This window comes from Arachis stenosperma, chromosome 3 (genome assembly GCF_014773155.1).
Source record: "Arachis stenosperma cultivar V10309 chromosome 3, arast.V10309.gnm1.PFL2, whole genome shotgun sequence".
Taxonomy (NCBI): Eukaryota; Viridiplantae; Streptophyta; class Magnoliopsida; order Fabales; family Fabaceae; genus Arachis; species Arachis stenosperma.
In genome coordinates this window covers 81,888,521-81,904,292 of record NC_080379.1, presented here as the reverse complement: position 1 = coordinate 81,904,292, position 15,772 = coordinate 81,888,521, and the positions used below count along the sequence as shown (strand labels likewise).

At 38.6% G+C, this 15,772-nt stretch overlaps 1 protein-coding gene across 1 annotated transcript; it reads right to left on the bottom strand.

Annotated features, from left to right (window-relative positions):
- Positions 1-489: 489 nt before the first annotated feature.
- LOC130966324 (uncharacterized) lies at positions 490-2,884 on the bottom strand. Its single transcript, XM_057891112.1, has 2 exons — positions 2,337-2,884; positions 490-709 (listed from the first exon to the last, which is right to left on the bottom strand). The coding sequence occupies exons 1-2, from the start codon at positions 2,882-2,884 to the stop codon at positions 490-492; spliced, it is 768 nt and encodes a 255-aa protein (XP_057747095.1).
- Positions 2,885-15,772: the final 12,888 nt, after the last annotated feature.

The following is a 15,772-nucleotide window of genomic DNA, read 5'->3' as shown; positions in this document are numbered from 1 at the left end:
GTGGATGGCCATGTGTATGGAAAAGGACGCATCCGCGTGGGTGAATTTGTGCCTTTAGCACAATACCAGCCCCAGACCAGCACAACTCTCGGGTAAAACATGGTTTTACACCGATTGCCTTATGCACGCGGGCGCGCCATAGGCACGGACGCGTGGGTGCCAGATCGTGATTTGACACGCACGCGTATAGAATGCGTACGCATGGGCGTGATCATGCCTAAAGCACGTTACTTGCCCAGCTCCCGCGCAACTCACTGGTCAACCCAACCTATTTCGCATTCATGAAGGACACGGACGTGTACGAGGTGCGCGCACGTCGAATGCCTTTTTTTTAATGCAGAATGAAACTGATGATGCAGAATGTATGCATGACACTGTGAAAAATAAAACAAAATAAAACTAAGAAAGAAATTGGACGATCATACCATGGTGGGTTGTCTCCCACCTAGCACTTTGCTTTAACGTCCTTAAGTTGGACGGTCCACAAGTTCAATCTACTTCTTTTGGAGGAGCCTCGAAGAGGAGGATATCCAACTCCTTGCTATCCTTCATCTTCTCACCAAGGTAAAGCTTCAAGCGGTGACCATTAACTTTGAGAATTTTGGGGCTTGAAGGGTGGCTCAAGTGGAAGACGCCATATGGCTCAGCTTTCTCCACTTTATAGGGGCCTTCCCATCTTGATCTCAACTTGCCTGGCATGAGCCTCAACCTGGAGTTGTAAAGGAGAGCTAACTCCCCAGGTCTTAACTCCCTTCACTTGATATGCTTGTCATGCACAGCCCTCACCTTCTCTTTGTATAGCCTGGAGTTTGATGATGCGGAATTTGGTGAATTAAAAATTATGAAAATGTGTATGTTGCAAGTATAGTTCTTAACTCACCGGAAATCCACTTATCAATTTAGAAATATGTCACAGAAATTTAAATTTTAAATACTAGGAGTATGAATCCCAGGTCGTCCCCCAATGAGTTGCAGAAAGGTGTGCTGTTTTATTAATCAGATGTTTTCAAAAAGGTTTGAGTTGAATGACAGAAAATTAAATTGATGAATTTGAACAATGTAAATAAAAGCCTTGATTGGGAGTTGATTAGTTGGAGTACCTATTATAGTTGGAATGCTCTCAAGATTAATTGATAATTAAAAGTTATTCTGTTTGGTTATCCTTTACTAGGCAAAGGAATGTCAAACAAGTTGGAATGCTACGTCTGTTCACAAGTTGCAACCCACTTAATTAAAAGGGATTGATGTTAGTGACTAGAAGGCAATCCAACAGTAAACCCAATTACAATCTTTCTCTTAAGCCTTCCAACTCAATTGGTTCTTTTCAATCAACTCCCCATCAAGTTAGGGAACTACTCGCTTATTGTAAATAATAAATCCATAACATATGAAAGGGAATCAAAAGAAGACATGATTATTGGAAGGTAAAATGGATTAAAATGAAAGAAATAATTCTTGTATTAAATAATCATAAAAGTATTCCAATGACAAAATTGAACAAAGCAAGGAACATGGAAGAAATAAACCAAGTTAAGAGAACGAACTAGAATGACGAAGTCATGATGAGAAAATAACTCTTCTCAATATCCTAATGCCAAAGTAGTAGAAAAATAATATCCTAAAAGTATCAATTGTGTAGAGTGAAAAACCTAGAGGAGGAGTAAAACTAGATCTGAAAACATCAAACTGTGTAGAATGAATGTTGTTTTTTTTGTTTCTGCATGTTCTCTGGCTCTAGTCTGCTGTTCTGGGCCGAGAATTTGGTCAAAACAGGGCCCAAAATCGCTCCCAGCAAAATCTGCAGATTATGCAGATTGCGCATGTCACGCGGTCGCGTCGTCCATGCGGACGCGTCATTCGCGTTTTTCCGTGCCACGCGTTCGCGTCGTCCACGCCTCTGGGTCACTTGTGCTTTTCCTTTCCGCGCAGTCACGTGAGCCATGTGGCTGCGTCACTGTGATTTTTCCTCTTCCGCGCGAACGCGTGAGCCATGCGGCCGCGTCACTTCTCGCTGGTTGTCTCCTCAATTTCTTGTGTTCCTTCCATTTTTGCTAGCTTCCCTTCCAATCTCCAACTCATCCATGTCCTATAAAGCTTGAAACACTTAACACACAGATCACGGCATCGAATGGGATAAAAGAGAACTAAAATGCATAATAAAAAAGTCTCTAGGAAGCAGTTTTCAATCATGTAATAAATCCAGGAAGGAAATATAAATGCATGCTAAATTAATGAATAAGTGGGTAAGGATCATGATAAAACCACATAATTATACACAATATAAACCATAAAATAGGGGTTTATCAGAGTTCTCATATGCTTCTAGGTGAAGGCACTCCAGTTCTTGTAGTTGCAACTTCCGCTCAGCCCCCGCTTTCTCGAGTCCCATGTTGCATTCCCGCACCGCCCAGAAAGCCTTGTGTTTCACCTCCACTGGGAGGTGACAAGCCTTTCCGTAGACTAGGCGAAAGGGACTCATTCCGATTGGTGTCTTGTACGCAGTCCGATATGCCCAAAGCGCATCTGCAAGCCTGGTACTCCGGTCTTTCCTATGAGGCTTGATGACCTTCTCCAGGATACGCTTTATCTCTCTGTTTGACACCTCGGCTTGTCCATTGGTCTGGGGGTGGTAGGCTGTTGCCACCTTGTGAACAATACTATGTTTCTTCATTAGACTTGTTAATCTCGTGTTACAAAAGTGAGTGCCTTGATCATTCACGATTGCTCGTGGTGATCTAAAGCGACAGATAATATTATTTCGAACAAAGGAGACAACAGTGTTAGCATTATCAGTACGGGTGGAAATTGCTTCCACCCATTTAGAAACATAATCGACAGCTAACAATACATACAAGAAACCATGAGAGTTTGAAAATGGACCCATGAAGTCAATGTCCCAAACATAAAAAATTTCACAGAACAACATAGGTTGTTGGGTCATCTTATCCCTCTTGGATATATTCCCAAACCTCTAGGATGGTGAACAAGATTCACAGAAAGCAGTGGCATCCTTAAATAGTGTGGGCCACCAGAATCCATAGTCTAAAATTTTTCTAGCTGTTCTTTGAGGGCCAAAATGTCCACCACTCTCTGAAGAGTGGCAGGCCTCTAAGATTGACTAGAATTCTGATTGTGGCACACACATTCTAATTATCTGGTCAGCACCACATCTCCATAATATGGGTCATCCCATATATAATTTTTGGACTCACTTTTAAGCTTGTCCTTTTGATGTTTAGTAAAATCAGGAGGGAAGGTACGACTGACAAGATAATTAGCTATAGGTGCGTACCAAGGAACTACTTCAGATCTTACGTGCAAGCTATCAAATGGAAAAGCATCATTGATAGGAGTGGAGTCATCCTTAATGTGCTCTAGGTGACTCAAGTGGTCCGCCACTAAATTCTTTGAACCGCTCCTATCTTTAATTTCTAAATCAAATTCTTGCAGCAACAATATCCAATGTATGAGCCTTGGTTTGGACTCTTTCTTAGCTAATAAATATTTTAGAGCTGCATGATTTGAATATACTACCACCTTAGTGACAAGTAAGTAGGCTCAGAATTTATCCAGAGCAAAAACAATAGCCAGAAGCTCTTTTTTAGTGGTAGTATAGTTAGACTGAGCAGCATCTAAAGTCTTAGATGCATCGGCAATTATGAAAGGGTCCTTACCTTTGCGCTAAGCTTATAATAAACTGTAAAACATGCGAATTGTATGAATAAGTGAGTAAAGAGTTGATAAAAACCACTCGATTGAGCATAAGATAAACCATAAAATAGTGGTTTATCAACCTCCCCACACTTAAACAATAGCATGTCCTCATGCTAAGCTCAAGAGAAACTATAAAGAGATGAAGAGGAATGGTGAAATGTATGAAATGCAACCTATGAATGCAACTACATTCTAAATGTTTCTACCTACTTGGTTAAGAGTAAATAAGTTCTCCAGGACAAAAATAATTCAAATCCCACTAATTCAAATCATATAAAATAAGGACAAGTAAACTTGTGAGAAGATAGCTCATGAAAGCAGGGAACATAGAATCAAGCATTGAACCCTCACTGGTAATGTATATCACTCTAACTCTCAAGTGTCTAGGGTCAATCTCTCTATTCTTCTCTAGTCATGCTTTCTAAACTTTGTTCTTCATCTAACCAATTAACAAATATTTAATGTACCAATGCAAACATCATGAGGTCTTTTCAAGGTTGTAATGGGGCCAAGGTAAGGGTGAGGGTATATATATAAGGCTAAGTGAGTTAGTGAAGTGAATCCTTGAGTAGTCTAAGATCTCACCTAACATATACATACTCTATAAAAAATTTAAAATTATACTTAGCTTCCCATAATTTTTCCTACTTTTGTATTACATGCTCATGTATCAAATTTAATTTTGAATTTTGTCCCATGTGCATTGATCCTTTTTATTTTGCATTGGGGGTAATATTATTTTTTTTGTATCCCCTTATTTAATATATATTTTTTTTTCAATGCACATGGTAATTTAATTATTTTGACTTCACATGAGCATGCTTCCCAAAAATTTTATTTTGAATTATTTCATTCTTTTCAACTTCCTACCCTTTGTTTTTATCATCCATGTTCCCAATAGGTTTCCCACACTTAAACAATTACACAACTTCTATCTTAAGCTAACCAAGGGTTCAACTTGGGATTTTAAATTTGTTTTTCTACTTAAGGCTAGTGTTGTGATTTATAGAATAAGAGGGAATTAAAGGCTCAAAGGGGCTAACAAGAGTGATGTAAAAGGTAGGCTAATTTTGGGATAAGTGAGCTAGAATCAAACAATGGCCTCAATCATATGCAAGCATGTAAATATATTAAATATTGGACATATAGAATGGAACAAAGCAAAGATTGCAATCATCGTGAAGAAAACACACAAGAGTAAAAATTTATGGTTAAATAATGTAACCATGTAAATAAGCTCAAAATCTCACAGGTTGTGTGTTCTTTAACTCAAAAACCATGTTCCAAATACAACTTCAAACAAATTTTTAGCATAAAATTTTCAGTTTAAATTAGTGAAATTTTTCAAAAATAGGGTCCTAAAAAGAAATTTATTACTTTAACCAAGTAGTAACTAAATGCATAAAATCAAACAAACATGCAATTAAACATGCATATGCAATAATGAACAAACAAAGAAAATAAAACAATGGTGTTAAGACAAGAGAGTACTAACCCATGGAGATCAGTATCGACCTCCCCACACTTAAAGATTGCACCGTCGTCGGTGCATGCTAAGATGTGCAAGTGGATGGGGGTTGTGGGTTCCTCAGCTGGGGCTCTTGTTGTTCCTCTCCTTGCCTGTGGTTTGGGAGTAGCTTTCTCCTTTCCTTTCTTGGTGGCCATCCTGAAAAAGGGAAGAGAAAGTAAATTAAATTCAAAGAGATAACTATAGCAAGGAAGAGAACGAAAAAGGTGGTGATGGATGCACATTAGGATGTAACTGACATTAACACATGCTCGCGAGTACATGTGAAAAGCCATCGATGGAAAATAGCTAGTGCATATAAGGACAAGCGAATGCAAGGTGTTTATTGGCATGCCGGCAAAGGGCATGAGTAGCATAGACCAAGCATTACTGGTAATAAATCACCATGTTTGTATTGACAATTATGGTCAATTAATAAAATAGTAAAGGGAGTTTATGAAAAGCAAGCATTGAATAGTATAAAGTAAAATAGAGAAGTGCATAATGCTATATGGGCTTTTTCACAAACACATAGCACGCATGGTGAATACGGTATAGAAAGTATTAAAGTGAACATGCAAGCAACCCTTTAAAAATATAATTGCCAAACAATTTTGCAACAATCCACAATGACCCAAATAAAATTCCAACACCAATGAAAATAATGCAATGAATGAAAGTATGCAAACAAATTAAAATAAAATAAAAAATAAGAAGAATGAGAAGGGAAAGAAGGGAAGAGGAAGTAAATAAGAAAGGAAAAGAAAAATTAGGATTTGGAGGAGAGAAAGATAAGATATGTGGCAATTTTAGGGTAAGCTGTGCGGCGCATGCGACGCGGTCGCGAAGGGCACGCGTTCGCGTGGATGCGCGTTAAGTATGGGCACGCGATCGCGTGACCCATGTTATGCTTCTGGCGCGAGTGCAGCCTCGTGCCAGCACAACTCTCTGTTCAAATGAATTTATTTGCCAAAATTGGGGTGACGCGATCGCGTAAGGCACGCGATCGCATGAGTGTGCTTCAGAAGATGGATGACGCGGCCGCGTGGGGCACGTGGTCACGTGATAAGGATTGTGCTTCCAGCACCAATCCAGCACCACTCTCGCACAATATTTCATTGTGCACCCTTTTACGTCGAAAACCCAGGGCACGCGGTCGCGTGGGAGGCCATACTTCCCATTCGACGCGGACGCGTCAGCGACACGGTCGCGTGGGTCGATATGTGCCATTAGCACGCCTCCAGCCATGCTCCAGCGTGACTCTCTGTTCACTTTTAATTTTCCTTTCTCTCCAAGCGACGCGGACGCGTCGCTGATGCGATCGCGTCGCGTAGCGAAATTTTTTTTTTTTTTAATGCATGAACAATGCAGAATGCAGTGATTAATATGAGTGCTATGTATGATTCCAGGTTTACTAAAGTAAAATGAAAAGGAAATAAAAATAAAAACAAATAATGATGAAATAAACTAAAAAAAATAGAAACGACCATACCATGGTGGGTTGTCTCCCACCTAGCACTTTTAGTTAGAGTCCTTAAGTTGGACATTGGAGGAGCTTCCGATTAGGGTGGCTTATGTTTAAATTCGTCCAAAAATCTCCACCAGTGGTTGGAATGCCAATAGCCTCCGGGGTCCCAAACTAGGCATGTGAAGCTTCTGAACAGCTTCAAACAGATTTTTAGGTTCCCGGGGTGATAAATGTCAGAATAAACTCCAGGATTCCAAGCCTTGCTTTTAAATCCGCCTCCGTCTTGATCTACTTGTTTCCATCCGGGCGGTTTAAAGAATAGAATCTCACCGTGGTAACCAAACGTTCTCCGTGATCCATGCAATTGAGCACGATACCAATCCGTGTATTTCGAGGTGAAGCGTGGAACTTTATTGAACCTTGTGCACCAGCTCTGAGTACGAGCCATTTTCCTCTTACTCTTAAAGCTGTAGAGAGCTCTAAGCTGGCCATCTGTTTCAAGTAAACCATATTCAAGTGAATAAGTAAAGTTATAAGTTACGGATTGTACCCACTTGAAACTTGTATTAGGTGGTAGTGGCCTTGGGATAGGTGTTTCGGGTGGTTCTGTAAGTTCTACTCCCTTATGCTTTTCTGTGAATTCCTCCACTTCTTTGCAAAGATCTTCAATTGTATCTACGTCTGAGTCAAATTCTTCTGTGTCTTCCTCATCACTCGAGTCATAGATTGGAGGTTGAGAGAAATCTACCTCCGCATCATCTTCATATTCACTTAGGAAAGATTCTTCGATCTCAGAGAATTCACTTGTGGATATAAGTTCATCACTAAGAGAGCTAGACTTGTGACTATCATCATCAAGGGAAATTGCTTCTTGGATTATTCTGTCTGATTCTTCATAAACGACTTGCCTTGGGGAAATATCCTCCTTAGCATCAACTGTGGCATCCTTGACGGAGTTTTCCTCAATTCTGGATTCCCATGGAGGTTCAGCATCTCCTAGATCTTCAACCAACTCTTCTTCTTGAACAATGACAGCTTCTTCTACTTGTTTTAGCACATTTTCATTCTCTGTCTTGTCCTCTGGATTTTCTGGTATTTCCTTCATGCTCTGCTCTTCATTAAACTGTCCACATGGGGCTGTGGCTGATCCTTGTGTATTTGAGCACCTAGAAATCCATTGAATTACTGCTTACTCCAGTTGTTGAATGGTTGTTTGAAGATTATCTACTGTGTCCTTTAGGCGAACCTCTGCTTCTCGGGTTGCTAGACATGGACATGATACAAAATAGGATGGATGAAATTGAAGCAAAAAAATGTAAATTGCAGAAGCTTAGATGACAAGAAATGTTGATTGCAGTAAATGTAAAGGGAATTGGGTGCAGGGAATTAAAAGAAAGCAGTAAATCAGAACTTAGAACACTTGCAGAAGAATTAAATTGCATGAAAAGTAAATTCAGATCACAGCAAACTCAAATGTAAAGTTGAAGAAAGTAAAATTGCAGAGAAGGAAATCGTAGCAGAAAAAGAAATTGTAGCAGAGAAGTGTAAGCAATGGAAATTTCATAAAGCTGAATTGATTTATGAAATGTAGAGAGTGTAGAAAATTAAAAGTGTATCAAAGAGAGTCTTCTATTCTACTCCTACTCCTACTCCTATTGCTCTAACAGAGCCAGCCTAACTTTTCTTTGAAATGAAACTAATGCCTTTATATAGGCTTTACAAAAATGAAAATGAAATTGAAATTGAAAACAAATTATAATTCAAATGAAATTCCTAATCTAACTGTTTCTTGTGTCTTTGACTAATGTCAATGGACTTTACTTGCTTTGGAACTTCAATGAAATGGGTTGATTTGGATTTGGCCTTGAATGAGTGAGTCAGGATGCATTTTGTGAAGCTCCAGTGGAGCGTTCAGTTTGTTTAGTGAACTCCACGTTGCCAAGGCATGCTTTTGGTGCTTCTCTCGTGCCAATTGTTTCCCATAGCATTCAATTAGTGAACTTCACGTTCACTTGAGTGAACGTGGCTTCTTGGTTGAGCGCTTGCCTCCCTAGCGTTGGTTTAGTAAACTCCACGTTCTCTTGAGTGAACGCTAGCCCCTTGGTGTGTCCTTTTGTTGCGCCTTGCTTCCTTGGCTTGGAAGCCCGAAAACGTCCAATTTATTGAGCGTAGCGTTCACTTTAATGAACGCTTGCCTTTGTTTGTTCATGAATTTGCATGCTTTTATTTATGCCTTGGCAAATGAATTCACTGCCTTAGTAATGCCGTAGCATTCATTCATACTTGGCATTAATGATTTAAATGCATTCATACTTGGCATTAATGATTTAAATGCTTCATGCATGCTTTCCTTAGTTTTATTAATTACTAATGCCAATTACATTTAACGCCTTGGTTCATTCATTGGCATTAATGATTAAATGTTTCATGCATGCTTTCATTAGTTTTATTTATTACTAATGCCAATTACATTTAACGCCTTGGTTCATTCATTGGCATTAATAATTAAATGTTTCATGCATGCATGCTTTAGTTATTAGTTCATGCATACATAAGGCAATAATGCATTTGTATCATGCCACGGCTTCATGGTCATGGGCCACGCTTTTAAAAGCGTGGCCTAAGGTTCCAAAACGTGCTAAAACTTCAAAGTGTGGCCCAAAATTCTTCTTTCCGCTTTTTGAGCTTAATTTGAGTTTTTTTTTTTTTGCTTCTTTTCCACTTATTTTCTACAAGATTTATAAAATCAAAAGATCAAAGAAATATACCATTTAAGCACAAGAGCATTCAATATTTAAGCACTAATCATCAATTTCTTGTATGAAAAAGCATAGAAAAACATGACATGATGACATGTCATCACAACACCAAATTTAAACCATGCTTGTCCCCAAGCAAGAAAAGAATCATGCAATAGAGATTGACAATCCAAGGAAAGAAGAGTAGCAACTCAATTTTCATGATTGACTAGTTTTCTATGCATGCCCCAATCACAAAAGAAATGTAAATGATTGATGCTTCTATCTAGCTCAATTTATGAAATCTTTTCCTTATATTTCTTCCTTGAAACAAGCTTTTGATTTTCTTATTAGCTTCTCCTTTTCGGTGTTTTGCCCCATGAGTTGATAAAAAAGCTACGACTCTAAATGCTTTGTTTTCAAGTATTACCACTTGATACACAAGCACCACAAGCATTTAATTAGAGGACTTCTTTTAAGCTCATTTGTTTCTTTTCTTTACTCTCTAATCATTGATGCTCAGAGCCTTGAGCTTTGAGGGAGTGCTTTTGCACTTGAGCCTAACCTTGTCTCTAAGTGTTTTGTTTTCAAGTTTTTTTCTTGATACATAAACACCACAAGTACTTAACAATGGAATTGTCATTGGAACTCAGAGCCTTCAGCTTTTTCATTCTTTCCCTTTTTCTTTTTTTGCCTTAATTTGCAATTTCTTTTTCAAGGTTTTCATGATTTCCAAAGGTTTCACAAAATGTCCTAGATGAAAACTTCAATTAAATAAAATCTAATGCAATTGAGCAACAATTAATCATACTAGCCTTCTAATACTTGTATGCTCATGCTTAATTCTTCTTTAATGACCTTGTTTGTTTCAAGATGGTAGTCATAATGTCACAGTAAGATGTTATAATTTAGCAATCAAACTATGCTTATTCATACACACATGTGCATACAGAGAAGATAAAGACAATCATGCAATTTACAGTGCTGGAAGTAAGTATGAGGAGAAAGGAGCGTTACCACCTTGTAGTTCATCTTCCTTGTTGTTGTCTCTTTCCTCCTATTCTTTCTCTCCCCATGCCACACTTAGAATGCTTGCTCATCTTTAAGCAACAATTAGAACAATGGTGGTGGGGTCTAAAATAGATCATGAATGTCTTACACAAGAAAATGTCAGTAGCATACGTGTTTAAGCAAGCAAATTGAAAATAACCATAAAGGCACAGGAGACAAAGACATTGTGATTGCAAAAATAAGAGGGTGTGCATGATACATTGCATAAAAGATAAGTGGCACACCAAACTTAGTGTGACACTTTCACTTGGAATTGATGCAAGTATCCAGTATAGATTGGAAACAAATTTTTGTTACATAGCAACACCAATCTTAGAAGGCAACCATATGTCAATTTATTTGAACTAAAACTAAACAAAGAAAACTGTTCTATGTTAAATACAATCACCAAGCGAAGAATCTATCATGAATAAGGATTTCTTGATGAGGTTTTAACAAGAACAGTTAAGGAGCAAAATAAATGAAAGCTTTAAACACATAGAAATGACTAAAACAAAGGAAAAAAAATCCAACCAAAAGAAAGATAATCTTGCAAAGGCATTATGATTATGCAGACAAGTGGTGTTGCTGAATAAATTGAATAGAAAAATAAGTGGCACACCAAACTTAGAATCTTAGTGTGACACTTTCATTTTTGATTTGATGCAATTATCCATAAAGATTGAAAAACAAGTGCTCTTTTAGTGTCATTAGCTTGACATGTTGTTCTCAACTTTTTTGCTCTTCTTCCAGTTTGTTAAGAGGAATGACCTCAAGGGGGGAGAAGATTCAGCTATTGTCCCCTGTTTTGGTCTTTCCTCAGCAAGCTTCCTTTTGTTAATGGCTTGATTGAGCTTGCTTGCTGATGGTTTAGGGGTTGGATTGTTTGCAGTTGATCTTTTCTTGAATGTTGTCCTTGGTATCTTGGTCACAATCCTCTTCTCAGTGCTCTTGCTAGTTGCCTTCACTTCGTGTATATCAAGACATGGTTTCTGTGTGATTATTGGAGCATTATCTTCATCAAAAGCCTTTTGAATTGCTGGTTCTATGAGCTCTCCCTCTATGTACTTCTCTGCTTCACTTGTATGTGAATTTCCTTGATTGTCTTCCTCACTTTCTTGTTTTTCTACTTCCGCTTTTGCACTCAACATTTGATTTAATAGCACTTTCATGGAGGAGATCTGTTATTCTTCCCAATATTTCTTCATCTCCTCTTCATATCTTTCAATCACAAATTCAAGTGTTGAGCATCTTTGGTTCAAGGAAGTTTGTGAGGATTGTGAGTTTTCATCTTTCCTTGTCATCTCAAGTGCAGTTTCAGGTTCAAATACCTCCACTACCTCATTCTTCATTGAAAGTTTGCTTGACACAGGTGCCTCTTCTTCTTGCTCTTCCACTTCCTCCTTCACATCCATCAAGTGGTCTTCATCTTCCTTGCTTAGCGGTTCTGAGTGTTTCCTTATGTTCTCCAAGTGTTCATCCATCTTCTTGAAGAGGATCTCTTGTTCTCTCCAGGATTGTTCTTGCCTTTCCAATAGTTCTATGGACTTTTGAAGGAGTTCCTTTGAAGGTTGAGAGTAATTTTGTGGACATGGATGTGTTGTGGTGAAGTTATTTTGAGGGGTATGGAGTGAATTTTGTGAATTGTGGAATGAATTTTGTGGTTGGTGAGATGAGTTGTATGGATCTTGGAGGAAACTGTGTGTTGAGACATAATCAAGTCATGAAGAATTTTCAAATGAGAAACAGGGAGGTGAGGGTGGGTAGTTTTACATAAATGAATCAAAGGTTTGCTCAAGTGACGATGGCTCTTGATAAGTAAAGTGTGCACTATCAAATGCTCTCTGGTTTTGCTCCTTCTGTCCACAATGTGAGTCATTAACGAATTCATCACAATATGGGTCATGTTGTGGTCCTGGGGAGCAATCTTGCATGAATTCATTGATAGCAGGATCAAGTGATGATATCTCTAGATGAATAGCATATGGAGCACTAAAATTCCCTTTCCAGCCATAGTTTGTGTCAGTATCATAACAGCATGATTCACTTTGTGGCTCTGGGAGGAAATTCATTTCACTTGATTGTTCAAACTCTTGTTGATATGTCCATACACCATGAGGATAATGACATAAATTATTTTGTGGTTCTGGACAATATCTCATGTGATTTGCTTGATCAATTTGTGGCTCTAGAGCATATCTCCATTGATTGGAGTATTCAGAATTTGTGATTTCTTGGTGATACTCCCAACCACTATTAGGATAATGAATTAAATTGTATTATGGTGGTGAGTAGTATCCCATATGATTCTCTTGCTCATCTTGTGGCTCTGAAGCATATCTCCATTGATTGGAGTGCTCAGAATCTGTGATTTTTTGGTGATATTCCTAGACACCATTAGAATAGTCAGTTGGTGATGGTGGGTAATATCCCATAAAATTTGTTTGATCACAAGATGAGTTGAATTCAATTTGAATTTTATAAAACACATCACCAATGAAAATTGAAATTCATATCACAGAGGAGAATTTCTTATGAGGCAATAACTCAAACACCTTGGCATCAGAAAATTAAAAGAACAAAAACAAAGAAAATGCTTAATCTGGACTTCTCACCCACTTAATCATTGTCAATCTATATCAATCCCCGGCAACAGCGCCAAAAACTTGATGGGTGAAAATTTGATTCCACACAAACTCACCGGCAAGTGTACCGGGTCGCATCAAGTAGTAATAACTCACAAGAGTGAGGTCGATCCCACAGGGATTGATGGATTAAGCAACTTTAGTGAGGTGATTAGTTTAGTCAAGCTAACATTGGTGAATTGGATGAAATTGAAGCAATAGAATGTTAATTGCAGGATATTTAAATTGCAGAATGTAAATTGCAGAAGCTTAGATGACAAGAAATATAGATTGCAGTAAATATAAAGGGGATTGGGTGCAGGGAATTTAAAGAAAGCAGTAAATCATAACTTAGAACATTTGCAGAAGAATTAAATTGCATGAAAAGTAAATTCAGATCACAGCAAACTCAATTCTAAAGTTGAAGAAAGTAAAATTGCAGAGAAGGAAATCGTAGCAGAAAAGGAAATTGTAGTAGAGAAGTGTAAGCAATGGAAATTTCATAAAGCTGAATTGATTTATGAAATGTAGAGAGTGTAGAAAATTAAAAGTGTATCAAAGAGAGTCTTCTATTCTACTCCTACTCCTACTCATATTGCTCTCTAGCAGAGCCAGCCTAACTTTTCTTTGAAATGAAACTAATGCCTTTATATAAGCTTTACAAAAATGAAAATGAAATTGAAATTGAAAACAAATTATAATTCAAATGAAATTCCTAATCTAACTGTTTCTTGTGCTTTTGAGTCACGTCAATAGACTTTGCTTATTTTAGGACTTCAATGAAATGGGTTGATTTGGATTTGGCCTTGAATGAGTGGGTCATGATGCATTTTGTGAAGCTCCAGTGGAGCGTTCAATTTGTTTAGTGAACTCCACGTTCCCTTAGCGTTCAATTAGTGAACTTCACGTTCACTTGAGTGAACGTGGCTTCTTGGTTCAGCGCTTGCCTCCACTAGCGTTGGTTTAGTGAACTCCACGTTCTCTTGAGTGAACGCTAGCCCCTTGGTGTGTCCTTTTGTTGCGCCTTGCTTCCTTGGCTTGGAAACCCGAAAACGCTCAATTTATTGACCGTAGCATTCACTTTAATGAACGCTTGCCTTTGTTTGTTCATGAATTTGGATGCTTTTATTAATGCCTTGGCAAATGCATTCATTGGCTTAGTAATGCCGTAGCATTCATTCATACTTGGCATTAATGATTTAAATGCTTCATGCATGCTTTCCTTAGTTTTATTAATTACTAATGCCAATTACATTTAATGCCTTGGTTCATTCATTGGCATTAATGATTAAATGTTTCATGCATGCTTTCATTAGTTTTATTTATTACTAATGCCAATTACATATAACGCCTTGGTTCATTCATTGGCATTAATAATTAAATGTTTCATGCATGCATGCTTTAGTTATTAGTTCATGCATGCATAAGGCAATAATGCATTTGTATCATGCCAGGCTTCATGGTCATGGGCCACGCTTTTAAATACGTGGCCTAAGGTTGTAAAACGTGCTCAAACTTTAAAGTGTGCCCCAAAATTCTTCTTTCTGCTTTTTGAGCTTAATTTGTGCTTTTTTTTGCTTCTTTTCCACTTATTTCCTACAAGATTTATAAAATCAAAAGATCAAAGAAATATACCATTTAAGTACAAAAGCATTCAATATTTAAGTACTAATCATCAATTTCTTGTATGAAAAAGCATAGAAAAACATGACGTGATGACATGTCATCAGGGCGCCGGAGCTGGTCAGCCGCACCGTTGCATCGCCATGGCCGTCATCGAGGAGAAGAGACGCGAGCAGGGGAGAAGCTACCGCATCCGCATTGTAGTCGCGCACCAGATGAGGAGAGAGATGGATAGAAGAGGAAGGCGTCGCCGCCGTTCGCGCCGTCACCTCCAGCCTGCGTCGCTATCGTTCGCGCCGTCACCTCTAGCCCGCGTCGTCGCCATTCATGCTTGCTCTGCCGTCATGGAATGTGTCGCCGTCAGTAGCCGGAATGCGAGAGAGAAGAGCTGCCGCATTCTGCTGCCGCTGAAGGACCCGTCGCCGCGAGATCCGTCGTTGCTTGAGCCTCTGGCCACCGGGCAAGCCCCTGTTGCTGGTGAACGAAACTGTTGTTGCCAATAGCCACTGCTGGTAAGGGTTTTAAGTTGGTTTTTATTTCCTTTGAGTTTCCCGGAGCTTTATCATCACTGCATGTTTGGTACAGTTGCCATCGCTAGAGTTCTGGTCACTGCTGCCGCTCGAGGTGGTTGTGGGGGCTGCCGCCAAACCGGTTTAGTGACCGCCGCTATTTCTTTTTCTTAGTTCGATATGTAATTATGTTTTGGAAACCCTGTACTAGTATTCTGTTATGTTTGGTTATAAGCTTTGAGGTTCTGGTAACGTAGGGTTGTGTTTTGAGTGTTGCATGTCGCTTTTAAGTTGTCATGAGTGTTGTGAAAGTGATCAAGGACTGAGTTTGTGGTTGCTGTTGATTTCGAGTTAAGAGAAAAGTTTTCGTTGACACATTTTGGGTTATGGTTTTAATGAGTCGAGGTTGGAGCTTTTCTAAAAACTAATTTATATTAAATTGGAATTGTTATAAATAGATACGATGTGTGAAATGTAATTTGTAACGTCCCATCCAACAAAATACCTTGCTTAAGTCAGGGTATTTCTACTAGAAAGAA